General features: G+C 37.7%; 1 protein-coding gene across 1 annotated transcript; it reads right to left on the bottom strand.

The window, feature by feature from the left end:
* Positions 1-428: 428 nt before the first annotated feature.
* TMED8 (transmembrane p24 trafficking protein family member 8) lies at positions 429-17,530 on the bottom strand. The gene is made up of 6 exons (XM_081313082.1): positions 17,167-17,530; positions 10,292-10,361; positions 6,165-6,294; positions 5,558-5,699; positions 4,205-4,498; positions 429-2,922 (listed from the first exon to the last, which is right to left on the bottom strand). The coding sequence occupies exons 1-6, from the start codon at positions 17,309-17,311 to the stop codon at positions 2,705-2,707; spliced, it is 999 nt and encodes a 332-aa protein (XP_081169208.1). The 5' UTR covers positions 17,312-17,530; the 3' UTR covers positions 429-2,704.
* Between the last annotated feature and the right edge of the window lie 194 nt (positions 17,531-17,724).

Below are 17,724 nucleotides of genomic sequence, written 5' to 3'. Positions count from 1 at the left end.
CAGATTTCATTAGCGTGTGGTTACAGAATTTTAGGAATTTTTGGTCTGCAAAAATTCACAGTAGAAAGAGAAACAAACCACAGAAATACTTTGACTTGGCCTAAGGTTAGTTAAGTCTTTGGATAAGAGGTACAGATACTGTAAAGTTCATGTGCATATGTGGTGTATATACAACTCACAAATGGAGAAGGAATATTACACACTACACCAGTTCATCAAAAGAATATAAACTCTTAAGATGTTCTCTATCTGGAACTTTAATCCTTCAGTTTAATCAGCATTTCATCTTTATTTCAGATATTAATTTCCTTGGTCAAATGAGCAAAGTGTACATATGAAGGACAGTCAATATTAAATTGATTAGTTCAGTAGGAACAAATCTGAAAACCATTGTCATGAAACAGCGAATGGCAAGGAAGGCACAGAGCTGATATCTATTGCAGTTTTAATTTGATTCATGTTTCAGTCTTATTCTCTTTTCTAAAAAGTCATTATTTTCTACATTTGCAGGTAGAAATGATACTGTAATATCGTTACAGTAATTTCAACAACAATTCATATTAAACCTTTAGAAGATACTGTGGGACTTAAGAACAAATGCAGTTGCTTTGTTGCGAAAAATGTTTGTTACTCAAGAGTTAAAAATAGAGCTGTGTAATTAAAGCCAACACAAATTTGCACATTTAAAATATATCTTTTCTTTCTTTGTATTTCTTCAAAAAACATTCAACCAAAGCAAACAAATCTGTTTCATTTTCTGAACTCTAAACAAAGCAAACTCTTTGGGTTGAAAATGAGGATAAACACAGTGGGCATTTTTTTATAGAGCGTGGAACATGAGATAAGCTTTAATTGAAAATGATTTCAATAATAGTATGAATTTACAAACGGGGAGGAGGGGAACATTAATTGCTCATAAGTTTTACAACAAACAATTCAATGGGTCCTTCTATCAGGGTTCTTCAAGACTGTTTTCAAAAATCAGCAACTCTGAATCAGAAAATCCATTTGTACTATAGTTTTCCTTCTACCAAATGTTCTTCCTTGCAGTTATTGTACTTTAAATGTTGTAACTGTTTCTCCAATTTCATATGGGAGGGTGTAGCCATATTTGACTTCCTCTTTAAAGCCGCGATAGGAGTCAGTTTCATTTCCTCTATGTATGTTTTTCACTAAAAATGTGGCAGAAATAGAAAATCACCAAACTTCAACAAAAACACCTCTTAGGGACATTCCCCAAGATCTACTACTTACAATAAATATTTGGTGTAATCATGCAAAGAATTAAGCATACTGGACAAACATCACAAGAAATTGTGGCTTTAAAAAGGCCTGCTCAAATCAGCCCCTGAAATCTTAAGTATATTTATATGTCTTCTGCTACAGAGACATGAGCTGTACATATACATTCTATAAAACCTGAGCTATGAAAGATAATATGATTGCTAACTGGTAACTGAAATAGTTAGCTCCGCGATATTATGCTTATGCTACATTAAATATTGGCAGTGATTTTAAAGTCTGAATAAACAAAGGTGTAAAAGAAGAGAAATACTTGCTGATTGTTTAAAGACTCAATATTTTATATTTGTGGACACTATAATTGCACTCTTCCATATAAATTACAAAATCATTGCTGAAGCTAGAAAGTCAATACTTGTAAATAGACCAAAGGGCTAATTTGTGCATGCCCACTGTAATATAGTTCAGGACTGCTTTTTGTAGTTGGTACTATCTTGTGTCTGTCTTGACTATTGGTATAGTAATTATTATGTGCTTGTATAAAGTCTTCTTGCTCCTGGAAATGTTTGCTCCTAGGAATCTGGAAGCACTATGGCAAATATGCATAAATTGCTTCCATTTAGTATCTTGATAAATGAAATAAGATATTTCTGCCCTCTGAAATAAAACATTTCCTGACTTGGTTTCGTTTAGTTTTAAATTATGCTCCATGAACATAATATTTGAAAAAAGCATTTGAAATTTCACCAATTTTAACTATATTTTAATGTTGCCAAATGTTGCCAATAGAACAGCATACTGTGGCCCCAAAACTCTGAATTATGGAACTGGGGGAGCCTTTGTTGATGTCTCTTCCCGAATAATTCATCAAAAGCAAAATTGGGGGGAGCACTTTTTTTTAAAGTTATGTTCTTCTCTTATTGGAAGAGAATGATGCAGTTTGGATTCTATCCAGCGAAGCTTTAACATATATACAAACATCTGAGCAGATGACCATTTATGGGAGCTAGACGAGAGAAGGCAGCCTGCCAGTGGCCTGAGTAATCAACATGCACACCATTCTACAATATCTCCACTACAAAGCAAATAGCAGTGTACAATATCACAGTAACAATGCAGTTGTGGACAGAGTTCTATAGGCTGTTTTGGCAGCTGATTCCAGTCAATATTTGTAGCTAGTAGGGTAGAAGAAAAGAATATATATACTTCCAAAGAAAAAAAATGTTTTAACTTCAATTCATGTAAGTGAAATCGAAGGAGAAACAGATATTTAAATCTTATGTCCGGTGACTTGCTTGTTGAAATTAAAATCTCAGCTTTGTGTCTGCATACAACAAAGTGGAACTGCTAATGATCATTTGCTCCATTCTGGATAGTGGGACAAAGTAGGAAGGATATATAAACAAAATTTGGCCATCATAAGGTGTACATATTAGTCCTGGAAACAAAACTATTTACTTTTTTAGGTGGCATAATAAACATGAAAAAAAAGAATCTTGTTGCGTAGGAGAGAATAAGAATTGTCAAATTTGAGCAAGTAGATGCCCTCGCCTGGATAATCATGGCTGCCTATTTGCACTTCTTGGTGGCTGTCCCTTCGGTAGACTGGCATGATTTCCCCATAACGGTTTCGCAAAAAGCTTTTGGCTCCTTTTTCCACATCACCAACAGGAATAGGACCTGAGAAGGGAAATGCACAACATATACATCAGCTATAGAAACCAATAGAAGGAGGCCATAGAGACTCAGGATTATGGATCTAAAGAAGTTTATAAACAGAAAACATCATCACAGGTTTCAAAGCATCTGGAGATTAGACTTTTCATATTTGTCAGGAACCTGAGAATGTTCCAGTCCTGTCATTTAAAAAAAAACAAAAACCTACAACTGAATTCCTAAACTATTTTATAATTAAAGTATATAAAATACTTATTGAATCTCTAAATATTGCCATTATGTATTATATTGCACATTTGCATCATTGATTAAAAATAAAATGGGAATATTTCCCTCCCCTTGTCTTTAGTCATTTCATCAAATGAACCTTAAGTGGCCCATTTTATTCCACAATAATAAATAATAGTGATGCTTATCAGTGTAAGAGAGGAAGCAATAAAGAACAGCCAGTTACTCTCTATGCTCAGACATTGATTTATTCCAATGTTCTCATTCCAACCTCTAGTCTAGCAGGTGAAGGATTTTCCATATTATACTGCAATAGAAGCAAGAAAAGAGTGAGACAATTTGTGCAGTGGCCCTACATTTATAGAATTCTTCCCTGAGTTATGAGAAAGAACTCTTGCTAGTTTTATGGGAAGATGTATAAAATTTATTAATTTCAGAGAGTTGTGAAGGTGCTTATAGATTCTATGACTGAGGAATGTCATCAGCAGAGTCCTGAAACAACAACATCATCATCATCATCTAAATTTGAACATCGTCCAATTCCCAGTGAGTTTAGGCAATTCACAAAATAAAAACCCCAAAAATAACAATAAAACTATATAACGATAAAGAAAAAGGAGTAAAAAGAGGGCAATAATGACAAACGTACACACATACACCTTAGCCAAAAATCTAGCCATAGGCCTTTTCAGTCACTAATGCTTTCCTAGAACAGCACCCTCCCTAAGGTCTGAATGGCACAAACTCTGATGTTACATACATTTTAACTTTATTTGCAGAGGTTGACATTAGAGCTGGCAGTGTTTGGAGCCACAGCTACATCCAGTTGAATAAACAAACACACATTTTATTATCAGGATTTATTAAATTTCCCTGCTTGGTAGTCTGTGGAATAGTTTGAAGACTAATTGCACAGTTCAAGTTAAAGCAGTTTAAGAAGCTGAGTTCTTTAACTCAAGTTAAAGAGGTTATGTTTGCTTGAGAGACTATTTGGAACATAATGGTTTTACATATTTGTTTATTAAATTTATACATCACTATCAAAGACATGACATACCTTCAAATTCTTCTTCTTCATCTTCTTCATCACTTGATTCACTGACCTGAACAGTAATGGCAGTACTAGTAATAGGAGTCCAATCAAAATAAACTCCAAACCCAATGTCATAATCTTCCGTAGCAAATTCCCAGCAGACGCGCTTCCCATCAGGATGGGTGGGCACCCGGACTGTTAATACCTCACCCCGTTTCACTAGCATTCGGGCATTCTTCTCCTTTGCCATCTTTGTTTTAAACTCCCTTATCTTAGAATTTGTCCAAGTAGTGGGGGGAATCAGTGGAGGTGGCCGAACTGGAAGAAAGAAGTTTTTATAACATAGATGCTGTTTTTATAACATAGATGCTGGCAGAATTTTTAACAAGACTAGATGTTCTAATTACAAGATTTCCCTTTTTTCAAAAGAAGGAATTAGGTTTCTTAATCCCTCTCTTAAATGATAAGGCTCTCAAAATTAAACATTCCTTTTTCTTCTAAGAATCTTTTTTACTGGCTGAATCTATTCTTTCAGTGACTCACCCATACTACCATACAATGACTATATAATGACTTAATTAGACATCTTAGCACAGCGAAGTTTCTAAGAACAAATTGGATGATAAAGGTGTAAATGATCACTACAATGAGGACCGTATCAATTTGCCATACTTAAATTTTTTACTTTAAAAATCCATTGACTATCCACTATGAGATCACTATCACTTTCATCCCAAACATTAAAATTAAATAATGTGGGAGCAATCTCAACTCTATTTTGGTCCTGTCTTATTTCAGATTTCTGTGGATTTCTTTTTCTGTCATAATACCCTTTTATAATAACAATAATTATTTATTACATTTATACACTGTCCAACTCCAAGAACTCTTGGCAATTACAGATTAAAAACTTTTAACACAAGAAAAAAATATAAGAGACAAAAAAGAGTAAAGGTGGAGTGATAAAAGATTAAGTTGGAACAAAATTTACTTATTTATTATTAAAGATGTATGCTGCCCATCTCCCTGGAGGCAACTCTAAAATAAATAAACCCACATAATCCAAAGGGAGAGTTCACACTCACCAAATAAGTACAGTGTAACAGCAAAATTTGAAATAATATAAGAGCTAAATAAAAAAGAATAAAAAAATCAATCCAACCAAGGGTAGAAATTATATACAACACAAAAAATGGAAAAACTAAAAACTAAATTAAACAGCAAAGAATCAAAATCTTTGTTGCTGCTTTCCTATATATGAACATTTCAAAACGTACTGTACTCTACTACAAAACAGCTCAAATCTTGCAGATTTCTTCAACAGAACACTAGCTACTGATCCATATGAAAACATAGCAGTGAAAGCATAATTCTTGCCTTTCTTCTGTTCGCTTAGAAGATCTGTAGTTTCTAACTCTGCAGACAAGATGTCTACTGCACCTGTATATTCAGACTGTATCATGATTATATCACCTGGTCCCTCTGGTGCAGAGTATTTTGCCACTTGTAGTATAGCCTCCTATACAGACAAATGTATAGAATATATATAAAATACAGTGATGTCAAGGTGCCCATTTACATGTTTAACAAATTTAATATTTAACAAAAATAATGCCAATGTACGTATCTTTATCTGAATTCTTTAATTACCTATTTGCAACTATGTCATCCTAACTAGGAAAAAAAAACTTCAGAAGGTATTTCAATATAATATTTTCTGAAGTTTTTTTTTCTTTCTAGTCCACATTTCTTCAATTCTGGGCAACATAGAAATATAATCAATTAAAATAGATTGTATCCCAGAAAAAAAATACAGTTCAATAATCTTATTGTCTCCACTACATATACATTTCTTATTATCTCAAGATACACATTTCAAAGCATACAGACACTATAATGAAAAAATATCAATCAATAGGTTCATAAAGAAAGGATTGTAATGATGGCTTGGCAGTAGAAACAGGCCAAGAATCAAATCACCTACCTCTTTTTGGTGCTGAAGTTGATCAGTTAGGATCTTCTCCTCTCCAACTACATCTTGCTCCTCTGGACTACCATTAGCACTTGCAGGATCCTTTGTAGCATCTGAATTTACAGGTGATCCATTCTGCAGCCTCCCAGAGAAAGATAGCACAAGAATGCAGGATGTTTTAAGAACCTGATATAACAGGTAGGTAAAATGCCAATCAATTGGAAAAACAGACTTGTAAGGTGACTTGGAGTCAAATAGGATTCCTCTGGCTTACATTTTATATCCAGATGATCTCAGCTAAGCCAAAACTCAAATGAGAAATGCTGTGTTGTATTCCTTTAGGCAGCTGAAAGAATGTTATGTGCCATCAAGTTAGTGTTGATTTTTAAGTGACTATATAGGTAGATCTTCTCCAGGATGTTATTGCTGAACCTTTTCATAAACACTGGATTTGAACTATATCCAGCACTAAGAAACAATTAGCTATCATAGATAATGTATCCATACAAACAAGGCACAACAATTTGACTGCTTAGTTCAAACAACTTACCTATAAAAATCAGTTTTAAAACATTGTAAAGAAAGAATGTACAGTGTGTAGCAAAAGCTTCTTATCCCTGCCAAATATTCCACAGGTTGATCATTGCATGTGGGTTTAGGGCTTAATGCAAATATTTAAAGTTGTTTGATACACTGTCATATCACTATCTAATTAAGTATTATCTATTCTGTTTGAACAAGGAGCTCTCTAAAGCAGCAGACAGGGATTTTCTCATGTCTGCTATGAAGGTTGTTTTCAAATGGAAATGAAGGAGACTGAACCTGTGTGCAAAATGTGATGTATTGATTGTTACTATAAAGGGGAGGAGTCAAAATGTATTGTTGTTTATTGCAGCAGGTGTTTTATATACATAAGAGACACGCAAAAGGATAAAAGCATAGGAGTAAGTGGCAGTTCTCTTCTCCACTTGAATTCCCTAGTGTGGATATATATCCATGTAGGATAGACCCTAGGGGATACAGCGCAGTAACTTGCCAGGAAGAAAATTCACCTTTCTAGGAAAAAAATGATTACCCTAAGGCCTAAGCCAAGAGAGAGGAGAGAGAGAGGAGAGAGAGTAGACTAATAGTTAGCAAATTCCTGGTAAATTAATTTTTGTGTAACTGGCCACTGTCCAATGCATCCATTTTATAAATGGGTGGTTCATAACCAACAGTGGTCCCATTTGTGAAAGTGCATGCATTGTCATTTTCTCAAAATTCAAAATATTTCTACTAGCCCAAAAAATATAGGTGCCACTACTGTAAAGTTTCCATGCATACTGATATATAATGTACTCACAAATAGAAAAAATATAGAAACTGCCTCAGAAGAAAGTATTTATATTACATATTCATCATTATAGTTATGTTTCCAAATTAGTAAAGTGACAACTAATTGATTTCTGTCTTCATTGACACTATCTAAGCATACAGGTACTCCTTGACGTACAACTACAATTGGGACTGGAATCTCAGTCATTGGGTGAATGGCGATTAAACAAGACACTCATGTGACCGTTTTGCTCAACAACCAAAATCCTGGCACAGCCAGTTGTGGTTGTTAGGCCATCTCCCAGCTCTTAAGCAGGCTGAACCAAAGACCTGCCTGCTGAACGATTTCAGCTCCACAGAGCTGAAATGTCAGTACTCAGCAGGCAGCCCTTTCATTCTCAAACATTGTTGCATCCTTCACAATTTCAGCTCCCCTCCATGTACAGAGGAGAAATCCTTCATGGGAAATCTTCAGGATTTCAGCTCAATTTCTGCAGCCTTCCAAAGGATTTCCCCTCTGTGCATGGAGGGAAGCTGAAATCCTTCAGTGAGTTACAGCAACATTTGAGAGCAAAACATCTCAGCTCTATTTCGAACATTTCAGCTACTCTCCATCCCCTCTACTTGCAATTTTCCCTGCTGGCTTTCCCACTGACTTTCTGGGAAAGCCAGCAGCGATCACATGATTGGGGGCACTTGCAATCTGTTATTAATGCTTGAGCCTTGGTGGAGCAGTGGGCTAATGCCTCCTTAAGTAACACCAGCTGCCTGCAATTAGTGCAGGTTCGCATCCCACCAGGCTCAAGGTTGACTCAGCCTTCCATCCTTCCGAGGTAGGTAAAATGAGGACCCAGATTGTTGGGGGCAATTAAGCTGACTTTGTAATAATGCCGCTTGCGATGTGTGTGAAAGCCCTAATAAGCAGGCATATACATAGGATGAAGGCTACTGCTAAGCTTGTAAGCCGCCCTGAGTCTTCGGAGAAGGGCGGGATATAAATGGAATAAAAATAAAATAAATAAAATAAATAATGTAAACTGGTTGCCAAGCACTTGAAATGTGGTCATGTGACCTCAGGGCAAGCAGGACAACATTTTATGATGCCAGAAGTGCTTTACAGGCCTTAATGCACTATTTCTGAGGCCATCATAACTGAACGGTCATTAAAGAATTGGTTTTAAGTCAAGGACTACCTCACTACCACATTCAGTCTCAAATTTCACTAACTGGAAGAAGGAATCAAATTCCAGTGGCAACGTAAGATAGCAAAATAAACAATGAGAATTAAACTCAACCAAGTCTATATAAGTTACTCTGTATTAACCAAATTGGCCTACGATATTATTTGTTTTCGTATGAAATACTATATTTTCAACCGTGGAACTAGGTACAAAATGAATTTATTTTATTAAATGATGTATTTTTCTTTGAATGATATAAAAGTGCAATGTTCTCTACACTTGGCAATGTAAGAAAAATAGACAGAAGTAATTGAAAAGAATACCATGAAAATATTAGAATGAAGACTTCAGTGTAAGGTCACATGGTTACAAAACTACTTAATTGTTTGAGTTTTTAACACGGTTAAAATTGTTAATTGTAAAGGATGATTGATCTTCCTTCCTTCCTCCCCGATTTGTTTTCTTTGCTATTCCCTATTTTTGTATTGTTCTTTGTTTTTAAATGTTTAAAAACTGTATACACCTTCCAGAATTTCTGGGAGTCAGGTGGCATACACCTCTGATAAACTGTTATTAATATAAAGTAAAACTAAATAGCCTATTGCCTAGGCCAGGGGTAGGCATGGCTGGCTCAGGAATTCTGGGAGTTGAAGTCCATGAATCATAAAAGAGCCGAGGTTGCCTACCCCTGGCCTAGGCCTTACCTGTATAGTATTCCCTAAGACACTCCCTACAAAGTATTTCAGTAACCTGTTGCTCCTTTATCTCTATACCATCTTACGCATGTTTTATATCGTGTCTGAAATCAGGAACCGATTAAAGCTTCATCACTATTATCCCTCTCTGTATTCCATTATTTTCTGCAGAATCACATCCCTATTTTTAAGGAACTATTTTAGGATCTATTATGCTGTTTTGCACAATATTAATTTTGCAAAAATACTATAAAACTATTCTTAGTCCTAATGCTAATTCTATATGTTGTTTTAGTAAGAGTAGTAGATATTATTGGAATTAATCATGTGTAATGAGTTAATGAGCAGTGGATAAGATGCTGAATTAAGACAGGGGAGACTTATGACCAAGTCTACCTTCTGTCATGAAAGCTGCCTGGATGAATTTGGGCAGTTACCCTCTCAGCTCACCTACCTCACTGGGTGCTTGTTGTGAGGATGAAATTGGAGGCAGGAATGCTATAATGGCTGCCTTGAACTCCTGGAGGAAAGATGGAATATAAATCTAATAATAAATGCAGCTAACAAATAAAATGTTCACAAACATTTTTGCTGTGATTGTTTTCATTTTTATATATTTAATTGCCCCTTACAGTTGATACTAGTATTAAGCATACAGATAAGCTTTGAATCATAAATAAAACACCAAACAAATTTAAAATGTAACAACATTGCTCTTACTTATCCGTATGCTGTGATTATCAATAGTTAACAAGAAATGCACATGAAGACCCTCTAGTGAGCATTCCAAAGGTATTGCTACTCATCATAGCCAGTGGGAGAAGATGACTTGCCTTGGGAGTACGGAATAGTGCTTTGGATTCTGTCTAGCAGCATATTAGCAATCAAAAATGAAAACAAAGATGAACCCAAAGGATTTATATCAAGAGACTCACAGTTATTATCTTACCTGCATGGTAATATATCCTTTTCTGAAACAATAGATTCTCGGACTGATTTTTGAGCTGAATCTTCATTTTCTGAAAGAGAGCAGTACTTCTAATTACCATTCATTTATAGGCACTCAGTGCTTTATAAGCTGGCAATCATGCTTTTGGATAAGGTTCAAAGCATCCTATTTCCAGAAGAAATATGAGACAAGCCAATATATTTACTAGTTAACATAGCATTCATGAGTGGAAGAGGTTTGTATTCTAAGAGTATACCTGACCCCAGGAATTTAGTCCTAAACAATGCTAGACAATTATGTTTATAATGAGACTCACAAAGATTAACCTACAGTACACACCAAAAAAAGATGGATTGACTACATTACTCTTAGTGGGATTAGTCAACAATATGTTTGTATTTGCGACATAAGATTCAGGACCTATAAGAACCATGTCTTATAATTTATCATTATCATTTTTATCATAATTTATAATAATCTATGATAATTTATTAATATCATTCCAGCAGAATATTGTGATTTGGTCTGGAAAGGTATAGTTTCTATAAAAATAAATGATAAATTATCTTAAAGATATATTTGTTTATTTAAGATGACAGAACTGAAAGACTCTAAGTGAGAGTAACCAACAGGCCTATAATTAACAATGGGAATCATGATGTTCTTCTAAATGAAATACATATCTGCTGACTTCTGTTTTTTGTCTACCACCATCTGATTGATTGGCCGTTACCTGTCTGTTTGTCTGGATCCAGAAGTCCCACAAGATAATCCCAGTTATTCTTCACAAACTTCTCTGGAATCTTTCATTTGGACTTGTGAAGGTCTAGCCCAGGGGTAGGCAACCTCGGCTCTTTTATGACTCATGGACTTCAACTCCCAGAAATCCTGAGCTGGCTCAGGAATTCTGGGAGTTGAAGTCCATGAGTCATAAAAGAGCCGAGGTTGCCTACCCCTGGTCTAGCCCATACACTATTGAGAAGTTCCTATATACAATACCAGATACCTGGTTATGCCGTTCAGCATATGCTTCTCCTTCCTGCATTTTACACCCTGCAACTATGTGTTGGACTGCCTCTTCATAGTCTGCATCTCAGGTCCCGACTAATGTGGCAGACCCCTGCTTCTATGGATCTGGTGTTTATTGGCTGTTATGCTGCTATGATCAATACCTCAGTGCTGTCTCTTAAGTGTCTTTCCACTGGCAGGATTTCCTAATATCTGCCATCTCATCTGTCATCCTCTGCTTGATCTTCCTCCCATGTTTGCTGCTGCCTCAGGTATTGTCACAGCAGCTCATCTTTGGGTGTCATCTTACTGATGTACTCCTGAATACTCTTAAAGTTTTGTCCAGGACAATGGCTTTGACAATCACCAGACCTTACCTGCCTTCTTTCCAGCTAGTGTGTAGTCTCAGTGGACTTGTAATTGACTTGTAGTCACAAAAGACATACATACAAACCTAAGCATGTTGGTGCCAGTAATTTGGTTCAGATTATCATCTTTTCTTTTTTTAGAAAGCCCATATATCAATATCTAGTGCACCAATTACTTCATTCCTTCATATGATCCACAATTAAACCAGGCATCTCTAAAAGAACTGCATTTTCTCATTTTATTCAAAGAGCTTTAGAGGAAGGCAAAATATTGAATAATTGTTTGAAGGGCAACTTTTCATTTAATATTGATTTGCATGGGCACAAGATTTGTTCAGAGTGATGGGCAAAACTGTGGGGGGAAAAGGAATTTCTTAATTTAATGAATGAATTTCTGGGGGAGTTAGTGCGTATTTGATTATGGCACTCAACTTGTAGGGCAAACCTTATCCATGTCAATAATTTTCTTTCTTTTAATATTATCTGCCGTATGCTCTTAAAATGTCAAATATACCTTTTGGCCCCAAACAGATAGGAGCCATTGATCCACACTTTAACCCACTCAAAATGCTAGTTCATGGTTTAATACCGTATGTCTTCCAAATCCCCCAAATTGGGCTTTGTACAAACTATGGTTCAGCAATGAGAAAACATATCATGCAAAAATGCCCTACATCAGCCTTTTACAATAACATGTCCTCCAGATTTATAGGGACTACAGTTTCTACAATTCTTAGTCAACTTGTCTCCTGCCTGGGAATTCTGGGAAATATATTCCAAACTCCAACACTTTTGCAAGGCATCAGGTTAAGAAGACTAGACTTACTATTATTTCACACTCTATTCCTTTCTAATAGTTTCATTTGGCAACATCCTTTGTATATTGATAGAGGTTTGACAGAACTAAACAAGCACCATAAATATTGGATATTCTCATAAGAATACCACAATTTATACAACACCTCAAATGAGGTTCAAAGCAGTCTACATATATTATATCATAAACTGCATCAAAATGTAAAACTCCGAGAAGATAATATTCTCTTGAATTACTTAGTAATACTTAGTACATGGAATTTAATAACAGGGCAACATAAATGGATTCTTCATGCCTGTGGGAAGAATCCAGAGAAAGAAATATTTTGGGGATTATTAAAAAGGCAGAATATATTTCCCCAAAGGATCTTAAAGGCAGAAAAGCAAGCCCAATTTTTCTTAACAGCCCCAAGCAGAAACTAGGCAGAGACCAGCTTTTAGAAATGCAGATGTGTATAATCCTAATCAAGAAGGTTGGAGCCAGGGAGCTAGAAGAAACTGATGAGATTAGGAAGACAAAGACCCCTAAAATCTACATACCCCTACCCAAACTCTAAGGACAGGAAACATAATAGGATTAACCCACCAATACCAAAAGGCCACACTGAGACTCAGGTCAAAGTACATGACACAGAAAATACAAAGCCTCAAACAGGAACAGGAAACAACTTCAAAAGCCCAAGAAGGTATAAAAAGCCACCACTCCCAGCTACATGTGGTCAGCTTTTCCAGAGCCACGTTTCTGTCTGGCTTTGCTTTTCAATAAATTACAACATTTCTAAAGCAGTCTCCGTTTTGTTTATTCCCAGCTTGGACTGGACCCTGATGAAGATTTTTCTTTCAGCATGCCCTTGCTATCGCTAAAAGACTGAAATCGCAGCATTGGAAAGATTTACTCCATTTATTCAGTGGATGAAAGATTTGATTGCACTTGCAACTTGCCTATAGATGAAAACCTTGCATAGACAAATGAAATATGAGACTCATTTATACAAAATAAAGTAGATTAAAAACATGACAATTCATGTGTATTAGAAATGAACACACATAAACACCTAGTGTTTATATTAAATAATTATATAGAGAAATCTATTCTAACAGTTATACTTTATTTTTTCTGTTGTAATTTTTTATTCATTTTTATGCCTTTGTTGTGTATTTTTTAATGTATGTATTTTTGTGTCTTCTGCTTTTCTTCATTTTCTCTTATTTTAAAAGCAATAAACATTATTTTAAACAGTTTCATAATATGCATTAAAATAATTTAAATGGTTAGAAATTATGCACAAATTGGTTATCCTTTTCATATCCTTAAATGAAAAGCTAACACAATGGCTTCCTATATCTGCCTAATTTGTTCATGGCAGTAGAATAATAATCTCCTGAAGCTGGTTTTAATGTCATGAAATGCAGAAACTACTATTAGTATTGTTATTATTTCCAAGGGAAGACATTATGAGATTTTGTTTCAAATACAAAAATGATTCAGTCTACTTTGTATATTATAACCTTCAACTGGGATCTACAAGGATATAACAGATGTCAAATAAAACTCCTGTATGTACTATATTTCGGAGAGTTGTCTTCTAGAACCTTGGTCTCTGAAATGAAGTGTACATTTACAACAGGGAGTACACAAATCGATCCATTGGATTGTAGGAAGGAAATAGTTCAAAGCCTATTTATATTTATTATCTAGAAAAATAAGAAATTAAACTATATAAATACTATAATATTTTATATAATATTTTATATACATTTTAATATACTATTTATAATCAAAATCACATGAAGTATTAGTACCACTTTATAAAGCCTTAGTAAGGTGACACCTGGAATACTGTATCCAGTTTTGGTCACATTACAAAAAAGATGTTCAGATTTTGGAAAAAGTGCAAAGAGCAACTAAGATGAGTAAAGGTCTGGAGAACAAAGCATATGAAGAACGGTTGCAGGATTTGGGTTTGGCTAGTCTAGAAAAAAGGACCAGGGGGACATGATAGCAGTATTCCAGCATCTGAGAGGCTGCCACAAAGAGGAGGGGGATAATTTATTTTCCAAAGCACCAGAGGGCAGGACAAGAAACAATGGATGGAAACTAATCAAGGAGAGAAGAAACCAGGAATTAAGGAGAAACTTTCTAAAAGTGAGGACAATTAACCAGTGGAACAGCTGGCCCTCAGACATTTGTGGGTGCTTTTTGTGGGTGTTTTTAAGAAGAGACTGGACACTCACTTGTTTGAAATGGTACAGGATCTCCTGCTTGAGCAGGAGGCTGGACTAGAAGACCTCCAAGGTCCCTTCCAGCTCTATTTTGATTAATTATGTAATATATTCATTCAGTAATAATATATTAAACATGCACACATTGGAATCCATGTTCAAACTTCTTTTTATTGATTGGATTGCACTGTCAAAAAGGTTTGGAGACTACTTTGGAAGATCACATATAAAACTTCAGGCTAGACACTGATGTCATGTATCTTCGATCTTCAAATTAGTGAAAACAGTACTTAATTTACTTAATTCTACATATTGTGAATACACAGGGCAAAAAGCAATAGCTTCTGGGCATATAAAACAAGAAAGCAAATAACTTCAATAGTTTTATCACTATTACATGATGCAACAGTTGCACCAAGCTATATTAGCCTAAATATAGAACAGCTGTTATGTTAGGGAAAAAATATAAACAATGCAATGCCACAAGGGAGAACTCTCTCAAAAACAAAATTATCAATGTTACAGTATAAGAACATTACCGAAAGAAAAATGTCAGCCATGTTATTATTTGGCTCATAAATACAACATGATATATGATGATATTCTCCCCCAAATTTGTTCATTAGTGGGATATGGTTTTGCTCTTTGCTGACTAGAAAGATCCTGCTTTCTGACATTAACCTTATCGTTGCAAATTTATCTTTGGCTACCAAAAGGGAAGAGAGGGGGAAGTTCTGGGGCTATAGAAAAAACACCAATTCCTCCATTAAAATACAGACAATCATTTGTACACAACAGGTCTAAGGATACTTCAGTGGTGCTCTTCTACTTCATCAACCAAATGCAAGAAGCATCTCTAATAATCAACTCCCAGCAGTGCTTTTTTTGTAAAAGAAAAAGGTGCCGGAACTCACACATGTCATACAACCCGCCTTTCCTACCCTACAAGGTTCCATCCAAAAAAGGTGCCGGGAACTCCGTTCTGAGCGTTCTATGACCAAAAAAAGCCCTGACTCCCAGACATGTCTACTGCTTCTCTGTAAAGATTACAAAAGGGTAAGATGACATTGATGCAGGCCTGGAAGTAAAAGATTCTCCAGGTGACAAAGCTCCCAGGGAAAAACCTGCTCTCTCATAACTAAAAGCGTATTCTAATCAGAAGGGTCCTTTAGTGACACAGTCGGTGGCCTATTAAGACGGGCTGCTAAACATCCTCATGAAAGGGGCACATTCAGACCGGGTGGGCAGGGAAAAGGAGAGAAGGGCAAGGGAAGGACAATTTTTCTCAACCTGCGAATTAGACCCACCCAAACACACCTCACCTCAGTCCTTAAGGCAGGGGTAGGCAACCTCGGCTCTTTTATGACTCATGGACTTCAACTCCCAGAATTCCTGAGCCAGCCAAGCTGGCTCAGGAATTCTGGGAGTTGAAGTCCATGAGTCATAAAAGAGCCGAGGTTGCCTACCCCTGCCCTAAGGCCACCTCATAATTTACTTTCCCTCAGACCAGGGGTAGGCAACCTCGGCTCTTTTATGACTCATGGACTTCAACTCCCAGAATTCCTGAGTCAGCATAGCTGGCTCAGGAATTCTGGGAGTTGAAGTCCATGAGTCATAAAAGAGCCGAGGTTGCCTACCCCTGCCCTAAGGCCACCTCATAATTTACTTTCCCTCAGACCAGGGGTAGGCAACCTCGGCTCTTTTATGACTCATGGACTTCAACTCCCAGAATTCCTGAGTCAGCATAGCTGGCTCAGGAATTCTGGGAGTTGAAGTCCATGAGTCATAAAAGAGCCGAGGTTGCCTACCCCTGCCCTAAGGCCACCTCATAATTTACTTTCCCTCAGACCAGGGGTAGGCAACCTCGGCTCTTTTATGACTCATGGACTTCAACTCCCAGAATTCCTGAGTCAGCATAGCTGGCTCAGGAATTCTGGGAGTTGAAGTCCATGAGTCATAAAAGAGCCGAGGTTGCCTACCCCTGCCCTAAGGCCACCTCATAATTTACTTTCCCTCAGACCAGGGGTAGGCAACCTCGGCTCTTTTATGACTCATGGACTTCAACTCCCAGAATTCCTGAGTCAGCATAGCTGGCTCAGGAATTCTGGGAGTTGAAGTCCATGAGTCATAAAAGAGCCGAGGTTGCCTACCCCTGCCTCAGACAAAAGGCAACGGAGTCCGCCAAAAGCCAGGAAGCGAAGTATGGGGGTTGCAGCATTCTCACGTGGCCTTGGCCGTCGGGAAGGAAATGACCTGTTGAATTTCTCCCCGCCGGGCTCCAGCCACAAGGAGAAAAAAAAGGCAGTGGCAAGGGGAAAAAAACCCTCCTCCAACAACTCCCGTTTGTCCGAAGTCCACCCTGCCCTCTCTGCGAGAACCCCCGGCCCAACGGGGAGGCGAGGCCCGGCGGACACAACGACGTCCCTCTCCATCGCTTTCTAACGGCAGTCCGGAAGGTACCTGGAGGGGACGGGAGCGCGGCAAGTTTCTCTTGACCTTCGGCCCCGCTAGGGCGGTAGCGGTCGCCGCTGCCTCCGCTTTCCCGGCCTCCGAGCGCGGAGGATTTGAACGGGGGGTCCTCGGGAACGGCCGGTTCGTCCGTCATCGGAAAGGAAGGCGAAGAAGCCTCCCCCCCCCCGAAGTCAACCGGGGAAAGAGGCAAAACGATCCGGAAGGAGCCGGGAAATGCCGGACAGGCTCGGCTTCCTCCGACAAGCGGCCGGCTTCTCAGGCCTCCCCGAGAACGAGGCAGTTCCCCGCCTTCGTCAGGCTGCGACGGAACGTTTCCCGACGCGAGAGAGAGAGCGCGAAACGAGGAAATGAAACACGGCGACACTTCCCGGAAGTGCTGGTCTCCACGGAGACCGCTCCAGGAAGGACGCGTCGTCATGGTAGCGGGAGAGTTTTCCCCTCCTCTCCCCCCCCCCCCCGTATCGTGGGAACGATGGACAGTCAGGCGATTTTGCGGAAGGAGGTCGCAGACGACGAAGACGAGGAGGAGGAGGAGGAGGAGGAGGA

Source organism: Vipera berus (assembly GCF_964194415.1).
Source record: "Vipera berus genome assembly, chromosome: 1".
NCBI lineage: Eukaryota > Metazoa > Chordata > Lepidosauria > Squamata > Viperidae > Vipera > Vipera berus.
Note: the sequence above shows the minus strand (reverse complement) of the source record. Positions and strands in the feature narration are given on the sequence as shown.